The sequence below is a fragment of the Lygodium microphyllum genome, chromosome 8 (assembly GCF_053477565.2).
Source record: "Lygodium microphyllum isolate KBCC chromosome 8, Lygodium_microphyllum_v1.1.10, whole genome shotgun sequence".
NCBI lineage: Eukaryota > Viridiplantae > Streptophyta > Polypodiopsida > Schizaeales > Lygodiaceae > Lygodium > Lygodium microphyllum.
Window position 1 is genome coordinate 81,044,997 of NC_141142.1, and position 17,682 is coordinate 81,062,678.

A 17,682-nucleotide genomic window follows, 5' to 3' on the forward strand; every position below is an offset into this window, starting at 1 on the left:
ACTAACTAATCCTGCACTAACACAAGAAATTCACCATCAAATTAGAAGAAACACACCAATAGACACTTTGAAACATTAGCATTGGCAAGGATTGTATTCCAAACATGTACAGATTAAGATGAAAAGACAGTAAAAAAGAATTCCCCAGCAAACTCATGCAATAAACTTGCCAGAGAAGTGGTAAATCCAAGAGCATAGAATGCAGTTCACCCTTCCAAAACATGTACAGGTGCAAATTACATAGTTTTCACCTGGTATTCTTGCTTGTATCCCAATGGTCTAACATGGATGGCATCCCTGTATATTATTGAAGGCCGCCTCTCCAATAATCCTGGAACCCTCAAAATAAAGCTTCCTGACCTGTCTAGCTGCATTGTCACATTCTGCATATCATATGCAGATATATCAACCTGCATCAACAGAAAATTTGTTTGAATTTTCCACATACTGCAACAGCCTATAAGGAAAAGAATCTAAACAAAAACTACGCCTCATAAAGAGCAACAAGCAGAATTCCAACTACATACTCAAAGTTCTAATTTAATAGTAAAGAAACTTGTCAACACAAAAACTACCTGTTCAAAGACTGCATCATAAAGAGCAACAAGCAGAATTCAAACTACATACTCCATTTCTTTAAATCCCAGACAGCAGTATCATCACTGAAAATTAAAGTGGAACCAATGCAAATGTACAGTAATGAGCCTCTACAAGTTCATATGAACCTTCTGCTGCTTTTTTCTGAGAACAAATGCAAAGAACAGAAACAGACTTGCATTCCACCACAGCTTTGTCACTACAAATTCGGGTAAACTGCTGCATGTTAACTCTAAGCATCAGGATTGTCCTTACAAGCTAAAGTGAAAGACTTGAAAGTCATGCAAAATTAACAGAATTAAGTCCAAATTCAGCTTTTGAGAACCAGTATAGTGCACCTGTGATGTGGCAGCATTTTCCCCAACAAAACAAACAATCTCTAGCCCAGAATGAGCCAGAACCTTCTCAAAATTGTTGGACACATGATGGACCAAAGCTATGGACATTTTCATTGTTTTCCGGGCTGTGATCATCAGTGGACACCTTCTTCATCAAAGATCGTGCCCTTAATGACGGGCAACTAAGTCTTACTAGCGAACAGGAGAGTTCTTGATCAAAGTGAACTAGAACACTTGTGGCTTGTATGAGAGAGTGCAGCAGAAGAGAAACACATACAGAGAGAGCAAGAGAGGGAGAGACTGCAAGAAGAGAAGATGAAGAAATACACTGCACTGAATCTGAAATGAATGCTGAATACAAAAGGGAGACAAGAGATTGGACTAATCAGTCCATGCATGCAGCCCACAGCATCAATGAGGACACTAGATCAGGCTGAGAATGATGATGACAGCAGCAGAGTCAACGGAGTATGCCGGAGACAGTGTGTGCTGAAGATTTGCAAAACAGAATGTGCTGCCACCTATCTGACAATGCTATAAACAGCAATAAATGCCAAAAACTGGCCGATTGCTGCCAAAAAAACTGGCCAAGTGCAATAAATGCAGTCCAACTACATTTATTGTAGTCGTAATGCTGATATGGCATGTGGAGCAGCCAATTGGCATAGATAGCTCAGACAAACACTCGCATAGGCAGCAAAACCCTAGGAAACGCACACTGATTAGTGCAAAGACAAAGGAAATGCAGACACAAGTGTCAAAGCTCCTCTATCTCCATCAGACTGTGGTAGGTTCTCACAACCAAGAGATGACAAACTAACATACAAGGAAATAGGCAAGTTAACACCCCCTCTCAAAAACTGGGACAATCTGAAGGCCCAACAACCTCATATGATGAAGCATGGAAGCCTTGGGCAAAGGCTTCATGAAGAGATCCGCTGCATTGTCTACCATGGGATAGTAAGTCACCACTAACTTGGAATCCACAATCCACTCTCATATATAGCGGTATTGAACCTCAATGTACTTCGTGCAAGCATGAAACACCAAGTTCTTCGCCAGAGCAAGGGCACTCTAGTTGTCCACATGCAGCTCTGTGGTTCTTGTCTGGGGAAAGCCAATCTCCACCAATATCCAACAAAGCCAAACCGAGTCCATAGCTGTAGAACAAAGTGCATGATACTCTGCCTTTGTGGAAGAAAGGGCCACAGTAGGCTACTTCTTAATGCTCCAAGAGATAGCTCCCGCAATTCAAGCAAGAAGGTATAACCTGTAGTGGATTGTCACATATCCACATCACATGCCCAATCAAAGTCACTCCATCCAAAAACAGTGGCCCCTCCCGTGAATCGTGTCCCCTATAAGTAGCGCAGTACCCACAAGGTATCCCTCCGATGAGCCTATGTAAGAGCCTTCATGAAAGAAGACAACAAAGCCACCACAAAAGATATGTCTGGCCGAGTGTGGATCAATCAAATCAATGAGCCAACAAGGCACCTGTAGTGGATAGTATCAGGAAGGGGATCAAATGCTATCAACACCTTAGACTCTAGGCCCATGAGGCAAGAAATAGACTAACACTCGGCCTTCGAGTCTTTGGGTCATAGAGCTGATAGCCCTTCATAGTCATATTGTCACCAACGAAGATAGGCTTCTTAGACTTAGGATCAAGTTTGCTCTCTCTTTTTTTCTTGTCCACATGGATATATACCTCGCACCCAAAGATGCGAAAGTGGAAAATTGAAGGCTTCTTCCCAAAGAAAGCCAAGTAGGGAGTCATCCTCCAATGCCAAAGTAGATGACCTGTTACAGATATGTACTGCAATAGCCGCCGTTACAAGGACATGAGATTTTTGGATGCTTTGCTTTTGCTAGAAACATTTAATTAATTTAATAATCAAATGTGCAATATTAAGATATACATGTGATGCACATGGCACATATCTCACTGTAACAAGTCAAGGACTCCAAGGAAACAATGGGTGTCAAAGGAAAAAGTTGTAACAAGTTATGCCAGTTGGATTCTAGGTGACACTTGGTGCTAGTTTGGACCTAGACAATTTATTAGCTACTAATATCAGTGATAACATTAGAGACTAGGCATTAATTATTTAGTTAATTAATGCAAGTCTAAGAGTCAATAACTACTCAGGGATACTTGGAATACAAATTGACTTAGCCAATTTAATTATTGGCTGGTGAAATTATTTTTTTGGGTTCTAAAATAATTATTAACTTAATTTTTAAAAGTAATATTCTAAAGATTAATTTAATAAGCTAAATAATGCTAGAAAATGAGATTAGAAGGCCACCACTTGGCAAAACTTACCCATACAAGTGGAAAAAACGTTTTTAGGGTCTAGTGACAAACTATTCCAACCATTGTGAGAGAGGAGAAGGCTATTAGAGAGCAAGGAGATGTTGCTGATGTGATTCGCAGCCACCAAGAACCAATCCTACAGTAGGTGACAGTAGTTTAAAGCCCTCAAGCTATAGGTGACAACAACCCAAGGTCCCTTTGGTGTAGGTGACAACATACAGGAGTGGGCAACAACCTTTCAAGTGGTCCTAAGCTATAGGTGGCATCTTCCATGGCTACTTAAGCAAGGCAGTACTAGTTTTTCAACCTTTCTGGCAATGAAACTCTAAAATTTATCTCTACAACATTCTCTCTCATCCTCCAATCATCTCTCAAGTTATCTCAACATCTTAAAATGAGCTTACAACACAGATAACAAACTGACAATGTTGGTTTAGACCCAAATGTGGATCCTTCTAGGTCTTTTAAGTTAATGACCAACAAGAAAGAGGAATTTAATAACCAATTTATTAGATGAGAACAATAGCTGAAATGTTTATGCAATTGGCAAATGATCCTCAATTCATGGGCTTTTTTAATCTCTTAAAACAAGGTAGCAAAGGCAATAAGAGAAAATCATCTTCAAGAGCTTCGGAACAGCAAGACGCACTAAAAAAAGAGCCAATACAACAGCATGGCGTTCCAAATGTAGGTAATGAGCATAAGCAAATGATGCCAATGGGGCAATTGATGCAGATGCAAGGCCAACTTGAAAGTGCTAATCCAATGTTTTTTTTGGACAATAGGGTATGTGTGCAATGATGGGGTAGCTAGGGTACTTTGGTGATGGCACTAGTTTCCATGCTATGGTGGGTTAAGAACCACATAAGGGAATGTGTGGCACAACTCCTTATGGTATGCAACAACCAATGGGTGGCGTATGAGGCCCAATGCAACAAACCATATCAATTGTTACCAAGACATATTGGATCAACAATTCCAAATTAATTTAATACTCATGTACTTTGAAAGATGATTTGTATTGTTTAAGTGTGTGAAAATATGATTAAATGTCCATCTTTCTATTTAAGGATTGCCATTTGCCACAACGCTCTATAATTATACTTAGATTGTCACTAATGAGATGCCTAAAAGAAATTAAAAGTTTGGTCGGGTGGTCAAATTGACCAAAAAGCTCAGATGACTAAGACTTTTACACTTAGTCACATTGACTAAAAACCTATATAATGAGTGATTTCAGAAAGTCAAATCAAATGCTCATGATCGAAGAAACAAACCATGAAACGATGAACTTATATAATAAGCTCTCTAGAATATAACGACTCCTAAAAACTTACTATTTTTGAAGGATGCTCAAATGGAGATTCTATTCGCGTTAAAAGACTGAAATTTCGCAAAGAACAATTTTTTCTTCAACAACTATCTCAAATTCTTAACCATTTAAGAGATTTTTAGAGTAGAAGGTTTGGAAGCTTCCTTCTCTAGAAAAGTGGCATATGACATTTACAAGAGAACATGTGTTATTTTGAAGAGACAAGTATCCTTACATTTATCATTTTCAATAAACACTTGTCATTTGTAACCTCTACTTTCCACTTTTGAGCACCCAAGCCCTGCACCTACATATTGGATATCTCTCTCTTCATTTCAAAAAAACTCTCATGCTAAAATTTCAACCGCATGCTTTGTATTCTCCTATCTGCCTCTCGTCCAAGAAGCACTTTCTATTTAGCTTGATCTAATCCAAGTACTAAAAAAGAGAACCAATTTGCTGCTTGGAGATTACAGAAATTAGGATTTCAAAACCCTAATTTTAAAAATTGCTGCAAATTAACATTTTTGTATATGATTCAAATACTTGGTGTCCGTGGTTTTGTTTCAATATATTCCTATCGAGGGGAAGGGGCCGGTTCCCCTCTCAACGTGGTGTCAAAATCTCTCTCTCTCTCTCTCTCTCTCTCTCTCTCTCTCTCTCTCTCTCTCTCTCTCTCTCTCACACATTTTTATGGTGACAATTGGTTGAGTTGGTTAAGTTTAAAGTATTGTCATTCTTATGTTCTTCCTCATGCTTACATCGGTATCAAAGCAAGGACTTCTTTTTCCAATAACTTTTTTGGGTGACGATCTTTAGGTCCAACTTTCTCACCATGTCAAAAGACAAAGAGGAGAATTTTAGCGAACAACCGGAAAACTCTTGACACTCCATATTTATATGCTTCTCTGATTATGAGAAGATACAAAGATACAAGGAGTTGGAAGCCAATCCAAAAATTCAAGCTTTGATAGAGAGAAGGACTAAAGCACGAGCTAAAGCGAAGGTCTTTGAAGATTTCCTTATCAATAAGACTCTTGAGACAAATGGTATTATGACTACAAAGGCCTATCTCAACATGAAAGTTATCGATGTTATTGATGCAACTAAGTCTATAAAACATATCAATGTTATTGATGAAACTAAGTCTATGAAAGGTAATATATCACCCATCATTCAAGGATCCACCCAAGCAGTGACTTCAAAGTCTCATCATACACAACCTGCCTCCTCTTGTCTTGAGAATCCCTCCATGGAGAAGGGCACGGAAAAGCTCAAAGAACCGGCTATTTCCATCGTAGCTGAATCTCTAAATATGCTTTTAGCAAAAGAAAACGATGCTAAAAGAGACTTTAAGCCTAGAGAGAAGAGCGTCAAGCTTTGGTAAGAGAGATTCTCAAAAAGACATGTCTTTTACTAGATAGTTTTATGCTACTTTTGGTGGTGGAGATTATACAAAAAAACCAAAAATTAGAATGGTTAAAATGCATCCAAAGGATGTCTCTTTGAATTGGTGGCTCAAAGTTGTCCAAGAGGAAAAGGAACCCCAAGTCTTGGAAAGAGTTTCAGGAGATGTTCAACAAAAAGTTTCTACCTTCATTCTTTGAAGCCGATGTGCAACAAGAATGGGATGAGCTTAAGTAAAGCCATGGAGACAATGTTGAAACATATATCAAGAGTACAGCAAGCTATTAAGATGGCAAAACCTGACACTTTGAAAGCAGCCCAATATACGGCCTTAGAAGCTGAAGGACTACATATGCCATGGATGCTTAGTAAAGCCTCAAAAGAAAAACCACGAAGAAAGAAAACCAAGATGTTTAACCAAAATAAGTCAAATAAACAAGAACCAAAGCATAAGGATAGAGGTAGACCACCTTTGCCATCCAAAAAGAAGCTAGCATATCAACAGTTAGCTGAATATAAAAGAGAATAACCATATTTCTATTGTGGAGAAAAATGACACATGGTTAATCAATGTCCTAACAGGGCAAAGAAAAAAAACCAATCCCAAAAGACACCTCAAGCAAATATTGTATCTAAGGAATCCTTGCAACAGGATGAAACTGCAACAGAGAAAAAGAAGCTTTTTATGGCTTGGGGTAAGATTGCTAATCAACTTGTTCTCATTCATTTTGATATAGGGGCTACATATCATTATATCCATCCTCGGGATGTTGAAGCTTTACATCTATCAAAGAAGAGGTTTGGAATACTAGAAATGTCAAGTGTTGCTTTTCAACGAATGGAGTCTAAAGTTATCCATTCTTCGGAAACTATGAATTGAGATAGGAGATTATGTAGATCATGAGAGTTTTCTCATGGGAGATCTTGGGCATTGTGATGTTGTACTAGTAATACCTTGACATAGAAGAATAGATCCAACCATTGATTAGAATTTAAAAACCTCTAGATTCCCTTTCAAGAATAAAGATATCTTTTAATGTGAAAATGAAAGGAAACTCTATCCCTATCTTATCCCATGTATTTGTCAAAGATTCTAACAAAGAGTTTAGAATTGATCTTCCTTCCTTCCTTCTCCCACCCTCTCCCTCTCTCTCTCTCTTTCTCTCAATGCATCTCATTACAAAAAAAGAAACAAAAGAACAAAAGAAAACACAAGAACAAAGTAAGGAGAGGCAATGTACCTACCACAAAGGCCCGAGGAAAGATCCTTCACCTCCTCTTTGCAACGTCCCTTCTTTCTCCCTTGCCCACTTCTCTCCCTTTTCCGCATATAGCAGCAGTGACAATGAGAAGCTCTCATTCTCTCTCTTCCTCTCGCTCTCCCTCTCAAGGCAACAATCTCTCTCGCTCTCTCTTGAAAATGCAATATGAAGATTGTTTTGCAGACACTTTACCTAATGATTTATCATCAGAGAGGTCAGAAAGCCATCACATTAATCTCATTCCTAAAAGCTCACCTCCAAATAGGCCACCCTATCGTGTAAATCCAACACAACAAGAGGAGATCATGAAGCAAGTGAATGAGCTCTTGGAGAAGGGTCTAATAAGTCTCAGTTCCTGACCTTTTTGCTCTCCAATCCTCTTAATACAAAAGAAAGATGGATCTTTGTGCATATTTGTGGACTATAGGACCCTCAACAAAATTATAATTTGGAATAGCTTTTCCATTTCAAGAATTCATGATATCTTGGATAGATTGGATGGATCCAAAGAATTCAGTTGGATTGACTTGAAAAGTGGCTACCATCAAATAAGGATTGCTCCTCAAGATATTCATAAACAACATTTAGAACAACTTTTGGTTTGTAAGAGTTTCTTGTGCTACCATTTAGTCTCACCAATACTCCTGCAACCTTTAATAGAATGATGGAAAGAATCTTTAGTGTACATCGGAAGTTTACAAATACTTTCTTTGATGATATTTTGGTTCAATTCAAAAGATGAAAAATAGCATAAGAAACGCTTGAAAATAGCATTGCAAGAACTCCGTAAACACAAACTTTATGTGAATGTCAAATAGAGTGAACTTTTCCTAGAAGAGATTCACTACTTGAGTCATATTGTATCCAAAGATGAGATTTTGATGGATCGAAAAAAAGTCAAGGCTATTGTAGAATGACTAGAATTGACTAGTGTTTATGAAGTTAAAAGTTTCTTGAATAGCCAATCTCACAATATTAGATATGCTAAAGTTCTATTACCATGAAGCCAACCAACAATGGAAAAAGTATTTGCCTTTGGTGGAATATGCTTATAACAACACAGTTCATATTTCTACAAGTAAAGCATCATTTAAGATCGTATATGAAAAACCACTCTTATTACCTATTCTCAAAACCAAGGAGGAAATATTTCATTCCAATGAGTTTGTGCATGATACGAATACAGCTTTCGCCCAAGTTATAATATACCAAATATTGGAGACTCAACCAACTATGGAGGAGAGAGAAACGAGAGTGAGAGTAGATAATGGAGTAGACAATGTGAGCTGAAACGATGAAGTGTACTTGCTAAACTGAAAGTGATAGAATGAAAGCACAACCTTAGGTCTAGGATAGATCAAAGCCCTAACTCAACTGAAGTTAGCTAACTCTAAAACTAACTCTAAATGTGGTGACACAACTCATTAACTTAGTTGTATTCACAATACAAACTAACTAACTAAAACATTGGACAATGCCTCGTTGAATTGGCAAATTCTAAGATCCTTGCGGTCTCCATTGGCCTTGCCTACCATCTTGAAGGAGATGGACTAACACGTGGCCACCACCTTGCCTCCACTAAAAGACATTATGCCTAGCAAGAGGAACTAAGGTCTAAGTAGGGAAGGATTTGGGCTGAATACTGCCTTTGGCCTTAGAATAACATTCATCGTTAAAATGACCTGCAATTTTGGCAAAAACAATTCTTCTTGCGTGCACTCTATGACCCTAGTTTTACGTTCAATTCCAGCTTTGATCCTCACTAGTCTTTTAGTTTTTTTTTTATTCTTCTCACTCCCTTGCTCCCCTTTTGATAGTGGAAACAATGGCCACCTCCAATGATAGCAAAGTAGCTTCCTTATAAAATTAGTCAAATAATTATGCAAAACACAACAATTGACACTCCAACTTATAGAAAAAAGGTAATTGAGACTTGAGATCATCTACAACAAGAAATTGAAATATTTAGGTGGCAACTTACTAAGAAACGAAGTCATTTGGTTATTCCCTGACTTAGGTAACCCAATCATAGGTAAATAACCAATCGCTAATATTCCAGGAGTTTGACCCTTACATCATCCCACTCAGAGATCTTGAACTCTTGGAGCTCATGGTGTAAATTAGTATACAAACCACATAGCGATCCATCAAGTTTGCCCATTAATCAAAAGCAAGGTCAAAATATTATAATTGTCACTAAAACTCAAGCACAAAACCTTGCATGAGCTCAATAATAGGTGTGACATTTTTTTAAATTCCAAGAGTGAACAACCTCATATGGAGACATCAAGCCCTTGGATGAGGTCCCATAAATCCTAGGAGTGAAAGGCATGACACATTAGATTGCACCACGTTTAATTCGATCCATTGAAAGGACTCTTTATTACTAAATGTGTTCTTAGATATAGCCAATGAATGGGAAGAAGAATGAGTCATTGTGCAACTAGGTGGATATGGATAGCTAAGTGGTTGGCCCTATGCTACATGTGGCACAAGTGCTTGGTATGGTGATTCATGGCAACTGACCCATAGAAAATGGTTAAGTCCAATAGAAGATGGATGGTTCACTAAGCATTAATGTGTGAAAATTGCATGGACACCTAGGTTATATTTGGAAATTCATACGCGTGGATGAAAATCCTTGCATTTGAGCTTCCAAGGATTCCTGGTTTAGGGGTGGAACTCCCATCACCGATCATCTCCAACACTTGGTTGAGGCATTGGGATGGAACCTAAAGAATAAGTGCCTAAGGCATAACTATCCCAGGATGCCATGAGAGTGTATGTGGTAGCAAAATAAGTAGAATTCTGTGGGATAGGTGGGTTTTGACTATTTGAGAAACATTACTAATCCTTTTATCATTTGACCCACCACTTCATTTACTAATATATTGGTATAGATTTGGATCTCCATAGTAACTTACACCAATGTCCTATACTTTGGTTGGATTAACAAAAGTGGAATCAATGGAATTTAAATCAAGCGTACCTTTGCATTGATTCTGTCAAGAGTGGATACAAAGGGCTTACCATTAAGCTCATGTTGGTACAACCCTTTTGTGCTAGGAGTTATGGATTCTCACTAGCCGTGAACAAAGACCATTGTGCAACTCCCTCTAAAATATAGACTTGGTCATTTGGATAATACGCCAAAGATATTTGTGAGAGGGGACGGCAAGATCAAAGCTCAGCACAGAAAACAATAGAAATTGCCATGAGTGGAGTGACGTGAATCATAATCACCAGCCCAATCAGAATCACAGTAAGCATGTAGCTCCAGTGGTCCCCCCTTGGCATAAAGCAATCCAAGAGATCTAGTACCCTGCAAGTAACGGAAGACACGCTTAATAGCTTGCCAATGTGACATGCGTGGCTAACGCATATATCTGCTCAAGGCTGAAACTACAAACTGCATGTCCAGCCTAGTGTTGCCTAAGTAAATAAGACATCCAACTGCTGGAGCATATGTGTATATATCAAACAAATCATTGTCATCATGTAATGACAGCTTTAGTCCAGGTTTCATTGGTGTACAGACTGGCTTGCAATCCTGTAAGTCAAACTTCTCAAGAAGTTTACCAACGTATCTTGACTGTGATAACCTAATACCTCTAGCATCATGTATGAACTGAATGCCAAGTAATAATGCAAAGACCCTAAATCTGACATGTCAAAAGTTTGCTGCAAATTTTGTTTGAATGCTGAAATCTGATCAGCATGTGTCCTTGTAAGTAAGAGATCATCAACATAAAGACAAATGATCAGCATGGATCCCCCCTCTTTACATACGTAAAGGGTAGACTCAGATGAGTTGTTTATGAATCCTTGGCTAAGTAAGAAAGCATCTATCTTTGCATACCAAGCTCTAGGAGCTTGTTTCAAACCATATAAATCTTTTTTCAGCTTGCAAACTAAGTGTTCCAAGCCCTCAACTGCAAAACCAATGGACTGCTGTACATATACTTCCTCATGAAGTTCCCCATGTAAAAATGTAGTTTTAATATCTAACGGATGCACAGTCCATCCATAATGAGCAACCAAAGCAACCATAGACCTGATGGTCGTCATGCGAAAAGTAGGAGCAAATGTCTCCTCATAGTCAATGTCTTTTTTCTATGCATAGCCTTTAGCTACAAGCCTTGCCTTGTATTTGTCAATGGATCCATATGCATTCTGTTTCAGCTTGTAGACCCATTTTGTTCCAATGGCTTTCTTCCCAAATGGCAAAGACCCATGTTTGATTCTTAGTGATAGAATCCAATTCAGCTTGCATTGCTGCCATCCAATGCACACTCTGCTGTGCATCCTCAAAAAATTCAGGCTCCTCATCATCAAGGGTGCTTGCTGCCATAACAAACTCCATGGTATGTGCAGTATCATGCATAGGAGTTTGCCTTCTAGTACAACCAGCCATGGGTGCATCCAGATGACTATCTTTCATAGTCTGTAAATACCATCCAGGCATTTGTCTTGCCTCCTGACTATGCATAAGCTCTTGCTGAATTTCAGTTTCAGCACTTTGCTGAATATTCAGATCAGCCAATGACTGCTTTTCTACATTTTCCAAAGGAGCAACTGGCTGAACATTGAGTTCACTTGCTGAAATTCCAGCTGAATCACCAAATGTAATGGGCAGCAGCCCTTCAAATACATCACGGGTAGCCTGATATGTGTCTAAACTAGCCAAGGACAATTCTGATTTTTCATCAAATAGTGCATCCCTACTGACAAACACCTTTTTAGAAACAAGATCATAGAGTCTATAGCCTTTGCCCTCACTACTATATCGCACCCAAAGGTACGAAAGTGTCCAACAGAAGGTTTCCGACTGTTCCAAGCCTCAAAAGGTGTAATTTTCTTCAAAGCTTTGGTGGGGCATTTGTTCAAAACATGGCAAGCACACATGACGGCTTTCATCCAAAAACTGTGAGGCAAGCTCTTTGTTTTCAGCATACATCTAGCCATCTCCATGAGTGACCGATTCTTCCTCTCTGCAACCCCATTCTGCTGTGGAGTATAAGCAGTAGTGTACTAATGGACAATGCCCTTTTGCTTCAAAAAAGAATTCAACATAGAAGACATGTATTCCCCCCCTCAATCCGAACAAAGAGTTTTAATTTTACAACCAGACTGGTTTTCAACAAGTGCAATAAAAGCCAAGAATGCATCATACACTACTGACTTTTTGACCAAAGAGTAGACCCAGCAAAATCGAGTAAAGTCATCAATAAAAGTCACAAAATAGTAACATCCTCCCAATGACTTTGCTTACATAGGCACACATACATCTAAATGCACTAACTGCAATTTGGCTGTTGCTCTAAAAGCAACATCACGAGGAAACGAAAAACAATGCATTTTCCCCAAAATACATCCTTCGCACAAGTACTCAGGAGCTCTCTCCAGTAGAGGTAATCCATCTAGCATCTACGTATGCTGCAAGAGCATTAGGCTGCCAAAGTTCACATGCCCCATCCTAGTATACCATAGCTCTGTCTGTATCATAGCAAGAGTAAGAGTGGATGTCAAATATGACTGATCAACTGAAAGAGCATCCAACTCGTAAAACCCATGACATAAAGTGCCTGTCAGACCAAAGTCATGTGTTCTTTGTCTCTCACCATGCATTTTTCATCATCAAATGTGACCTGGAATCCGCAACGTGCCAAAGAAGAAATAGAGAGCAAATTCTTCTTTATGCCTCACACAAGTAAAGCATCTTGTAGATGGAGAATAGAGTCATCAATGGCTGTGAGCACAATCTCCCCCATACCTCGAACAGGGTATGATATATTGTTGGCACATTGTACAGACTTGCCAACTGGAGCTGCACCAACAAAACCAAATAAATCTTTGCGAGATAAATATGCCTCGAAGTACCACTGCCAAAAAACCAAGTGCATGCATCCTCAATAGAGCTAAATGCTCGATCAGCCTAAGAAGTGTCATAACTGCATATGTAAAAGCAATAGTCTCTATCTACAACAAAGGACGCGGACTCAGTAGCAGTGAAAGGAGCATCAAAAAGAGACATTCTTGACTCTTCCTTCTTCTCCTTGGCAATGTGCTTTCTGCACTCATTGATGTAATGGCCTGGATTTTTGCAATAATGGCATTTACCCTTTTTGGCTTGCGTGCCCCCTTGTTTTTTATTTGTCTGTGATGTGCCAGAAGTCCCAAAACTCTGCGGAGCATTCTTCACTTGGCTGCCTTTGCCCTTTTGTCTAGCCATAAAAGCCTATTCAGAGGCTATAGCATCCACACCACTATTTCTTCTTGTTTGCTCCTTCTCTAGGAGCAAATTGACTAACTAAAGAAAAGTGATTGGCTGCGCAGCACTCCTCATAGAGAGGTTTAAGGCCGTATGAAAAGCCAAGTACGAAGGAGGTAATGAGTTTAAAGTGGTAGATATCATCTGTGTATCCGAATAGTACTTATCAACATTCACGAGTTGCTCTCGCAAGTCCTGAATTTTGTTCAAGTGATCCTGAATAGAATCACCTTCATCCATTTTCAAAGTCTCGAGCTCTTTCTTTAAAAAATAGATACAAGTCTCATTCTTGCCTGCAAACATCTGCTCCAAAGTTAGCCAAACTTCTCATGAAGAAGCTGTTGAACAAAAATGGGGAATGATTGACCGCCGCTTATTACCAATGCAATTAGTGACAAAGCCTGTGCATCCCGTGTATCCCATGCTTTTTAAGTTGTTGTTCTTTGGGAAAGTGACTGAAGTGGAGCAGGCTGAGGTGCTCGCTATGCACGTCCTCCTAGAGAAGGAGTAGCTGAAGCCACAACTCTAGGTCTAGCTTCTCCTCCAATGACATAATCCCAAAGATTTTTTGCCACAAGTACATTCTTCATCATGAAGGACCAAAGTGAATAGTGATTTCCATCCAATCTATCCTCCTTGGATACATCATAGTTGCCTCTGTACGTAGTACAAACGGTCCGTACGGTACAGTCCGTATAGTACGGTCCGTACAGTACTATACGGTACGGTTTCGTACAATAAAATTGGCCTATTTTGGCCACCTGGCATGTGCATGCTCTTTCCACGTTTCCTGCGCCCCCGCGTCTCACATTTCCTGCATCCCAGCGTCTCACATTTCGCGCTTTTCCTACAGGTCGTACTTTGCACTTTTTGGGGGGGTGGAAAGCCGTGGATACCTCACCCCATCCCCCTTTTCCATTTCCAGCCATCATCCATGCAAAACTTAATGCTCCTCTTTGGATTTCTTCCAGGCTCTAGCTTGCAGCTCTCTCTTTAGAGTCTAGACTTTGGATTGCTTCTCTCTTTAGACTTTGACTGTTTGAACTTTGAACTTTGACCCTTCTCTCATCTACAAAAGATGCTCCTCTCCTCCATGCTTCCACACCAATTCAGCAAGCACTTACAAGTTACCATTCTCATCTTCCTCTTTCCCGCACCCTATCGAAGCATTTGCCATTCTCAAAGAGTCAAATCTCATCTCCCATTCCCTCTATCCCATACCCTACCAAAGCATTTGCCATTCTCATTTCTCATTCCCTCTCTCTCACTCTTGCTCTTTCAACTTTACCCCAACTCTCGGGCCTCTCGAGTCTCCCTCCCTTTCAACTTTCAAGACTCAAGTTTCAACTTTCAAGAGTCGAGGGTCGAGACTCTCTCTCTCTCTCTCTCTCTTTATTCGTCATTGGCACCATGACTCATGAGAAGCACGAGGCCTTCAATTTGCATGCGATCCATGTGAAGAGGGACACAAAGAAGTCCAACTCCCACCACTGGGCATGCAAGTATTGCGGGAAGCACTATACAAGTGGTGCAACTCGGCTTCTCCAACATCTTTCCAAGACAGGGGGCAAGTTGCTCCATGCAAGGAGATCCCTCCAAACATTGTGGAGGAGATTCTCTCCAAGATGAGAGGGGGATCCACAAGAGAAGCAGGAAGTGGCTCATCTGCACCAACTCCTATACCTACTAATGAGGAAGAATCCAATGTGGGCGTATCTTCAACCGATGCAGGAGATGCCTCTACCATTGGTGGTGGGGGACTCCACATCCGCATCCGGCTCCAATAAAAGACAAAGAGTGGAGGCTCATGTGGTGCTGGAGAGACAATCGTCTCTCTCTCAAGCACCCAGTCATGTGCGTGGATCGGTTGCCTTTCTTAGAGAAAGGCAACAACTTGCGGACATTGAAATTGCACGCACGGTGATTGAGTGCAATCTTGCATTCAATGTCCTAAAGCAAGAGCAATGGAAGAAGATGGTAAAAGCCATTGCCAATGTGGGTCCATGTGAAGGATGAACCGGTGTCACATACAACGACATAAGGATGAGAAAGATTGATGAAGAGAAAGAGAGGATTGATAGAGCCCTTGATCCTATTCGGGCCGCATGGATAAAATATAGTTGCTCCATTCTCACCGACGGATGGAGTGATCGTAAGAAACGGGGCATCATCAACATACCCGTCTCATGTCCACTCGGCACTTACTTTTTGCAAGCTGTAGATACCGGCAAGAGGGGGAGAAAAATGATGGGTGCATTCATCTACCGCTACATTCGATAAGCTATCATTGAGGTATACATTGCAATTTGAGTTTTAAATTTGTTTTACTTTCTTTCATTATGATAATATCATAATTCATAATTGAAATTTGATTTATACATAACTTGTAATTTGTAAATTGTAGTTGTAGATGGGCCCCTAAAATGTAGTGCAAGTTGTTACCGACAATGCATCGAATTGTCGGTGCATATGGGCCGTTTGCTTGAGGCCGAGTTCCCTACCATTGTGTGGACTCCATGTGCAAGTCATTGTTTGGACTTGCTCATGGAGGACATTGAGAAGCTCAAGTGGGTGAAGAGGGTGGTCCGCAAAGCTATATCAATGTCACATTCTTCACGATAAAGGTAAAGGTGCTTGCGATGTATCGTGAGCATAGCACACTTGAGTTGAAGGAGCCTTCTTCAACTCGCTTTGCTTACATGTGGTTATTGCAGAAGCACCTTTATGAGGTGCGGTCCGCCTTGCGCAAACAGTGGTATCCACTCTATGGAATGAGTGGGATGAGCATGAGATAAAGGAGGCCAAAGCCATTCAGCGCTTGTACCTTAATGAGCAATTTTGGCAAAAAGTCCATACCATTGTCATTGTCGTAACTCCCTTTTATAGGGTGTTACGTATGAGTGATTGCGAGGGGTCCACCATGGGCCTTCTCATTCACTTCTTTAGAGCGGCATTGGTGGAAACACATGCTTGTACAGTGATCACAGAGACACAGTGTGCACATGCTTTAGAGATAGCAGAGAGAAGATGGGCGTGGATGCATAAGCCCATCCATGGTTTTGCCGCATTGGTACATCCAACCTACAAGTCACCGGCCGCCATGGATAATAGAGAGTTCCGTTCAAACTAGCTTGCTTGTTTGACTCGTGTGGTCCCTGTTGATGACCACAATGCAGTGCTAGAGGAGCTAGAATGCTATGCAGATCTGAGAGGGCATGTGGCTTTTGCTTCTCCCACTTGTTGGAGAAGAGAGTCACTTGTGAAGCCTTTATTTTGGTGGCAAAACTTTGGATATACACTAGAGACCCTTCAACCCTTAGCCATGAGGATCCTTGCCCAAGATTGCTCTTTGGGTGCATGTGAGAGAAACTGGAGTGCCTATTCTCTCATTCACACAAAGATTCTCAATCGGCTTAGCACACGACAATTAGAGCGGCTAGTCTATTGCCGCACTAACTTACGCATGATGAGGGCTATGATGAGCATGGATAGTCCGAAGCAAGTTTAAACACTTAACGATAACATTTAAAATTTGTTGTTTTAACTTTTAAACTTTGAACTTTGAAGTTTAAACTTTATGCTTTACAATTTAGACTTTAGCATTTAGTATTTACAATGAATCATGATCAATCTTACGTGCATCACTGCATTGATGACTGTGTAGGTGAATGTTGATACATTCAAGTTGACGGGCGACACTCTTCCGAGTGTACATAAGGAGGTGGACGAGGAGGAGATGATTTTTGCAAAGCTCTATAGAGAGCTTATAGCAACAAATACTCGTGACACTCGCGGTCAGTGTGCTCGTGGGCGAGGAGTTCAAGTAGATGGTAGCAAGGGCATGGTCATTCGACGCCCTCCATCATCGAGGAGGGGTGGTTCGAGTGGCTTGCAGACATATGTAAGGCGGGGCTCTAGTAGCTCACATCCTGTGCCTCATAATGACATCCCCCCCTTGCCTACACAACCACCATCTAGGGAGCCATCATTTGATGATGATGGTAACCTCATCAATGAGGATAAGTACGAGTCTGTCTCATCATTGGATGCCAAGGAGTCATCTTCAGACTCTCTTGATGAGCACTCAGATGGTTCTGATGATGATGATGATGATAGTGATGCCTCATCATAGATTCATCATTCATATAGCATGTCACATAGGTCTCTCTTTTTTT

General features: G+C 40.3%; 1 protein-coding gene across 4 annotated transcripts in view; it reads right to left on the reverse strand.

Annotated features, from left to right (window-relative positions):
* Positions 1–221: 221 nt before the first annotated feature.
* Positions 222–17,682, reverse strand: part of LOC148032499 (uncharacterized) — a 72,297-nt gene continuing 54,836 nt past the window's right edge. For all 4 annotated transcript variants that reach the window (XM_087683180.1, XM_087683178.1, XM_087683177.1 and 1 more), the window contains one exon: positions 222–410. In XM_087683180.1, coding sequence (XP_087539306.1) covers positions 237–410 — 174 coding nt within the window. In that variant the 3' untranslated portion in view covers positions 222–236. The remainder of the gene's footprint in view (positions 411–17,682) is intronic.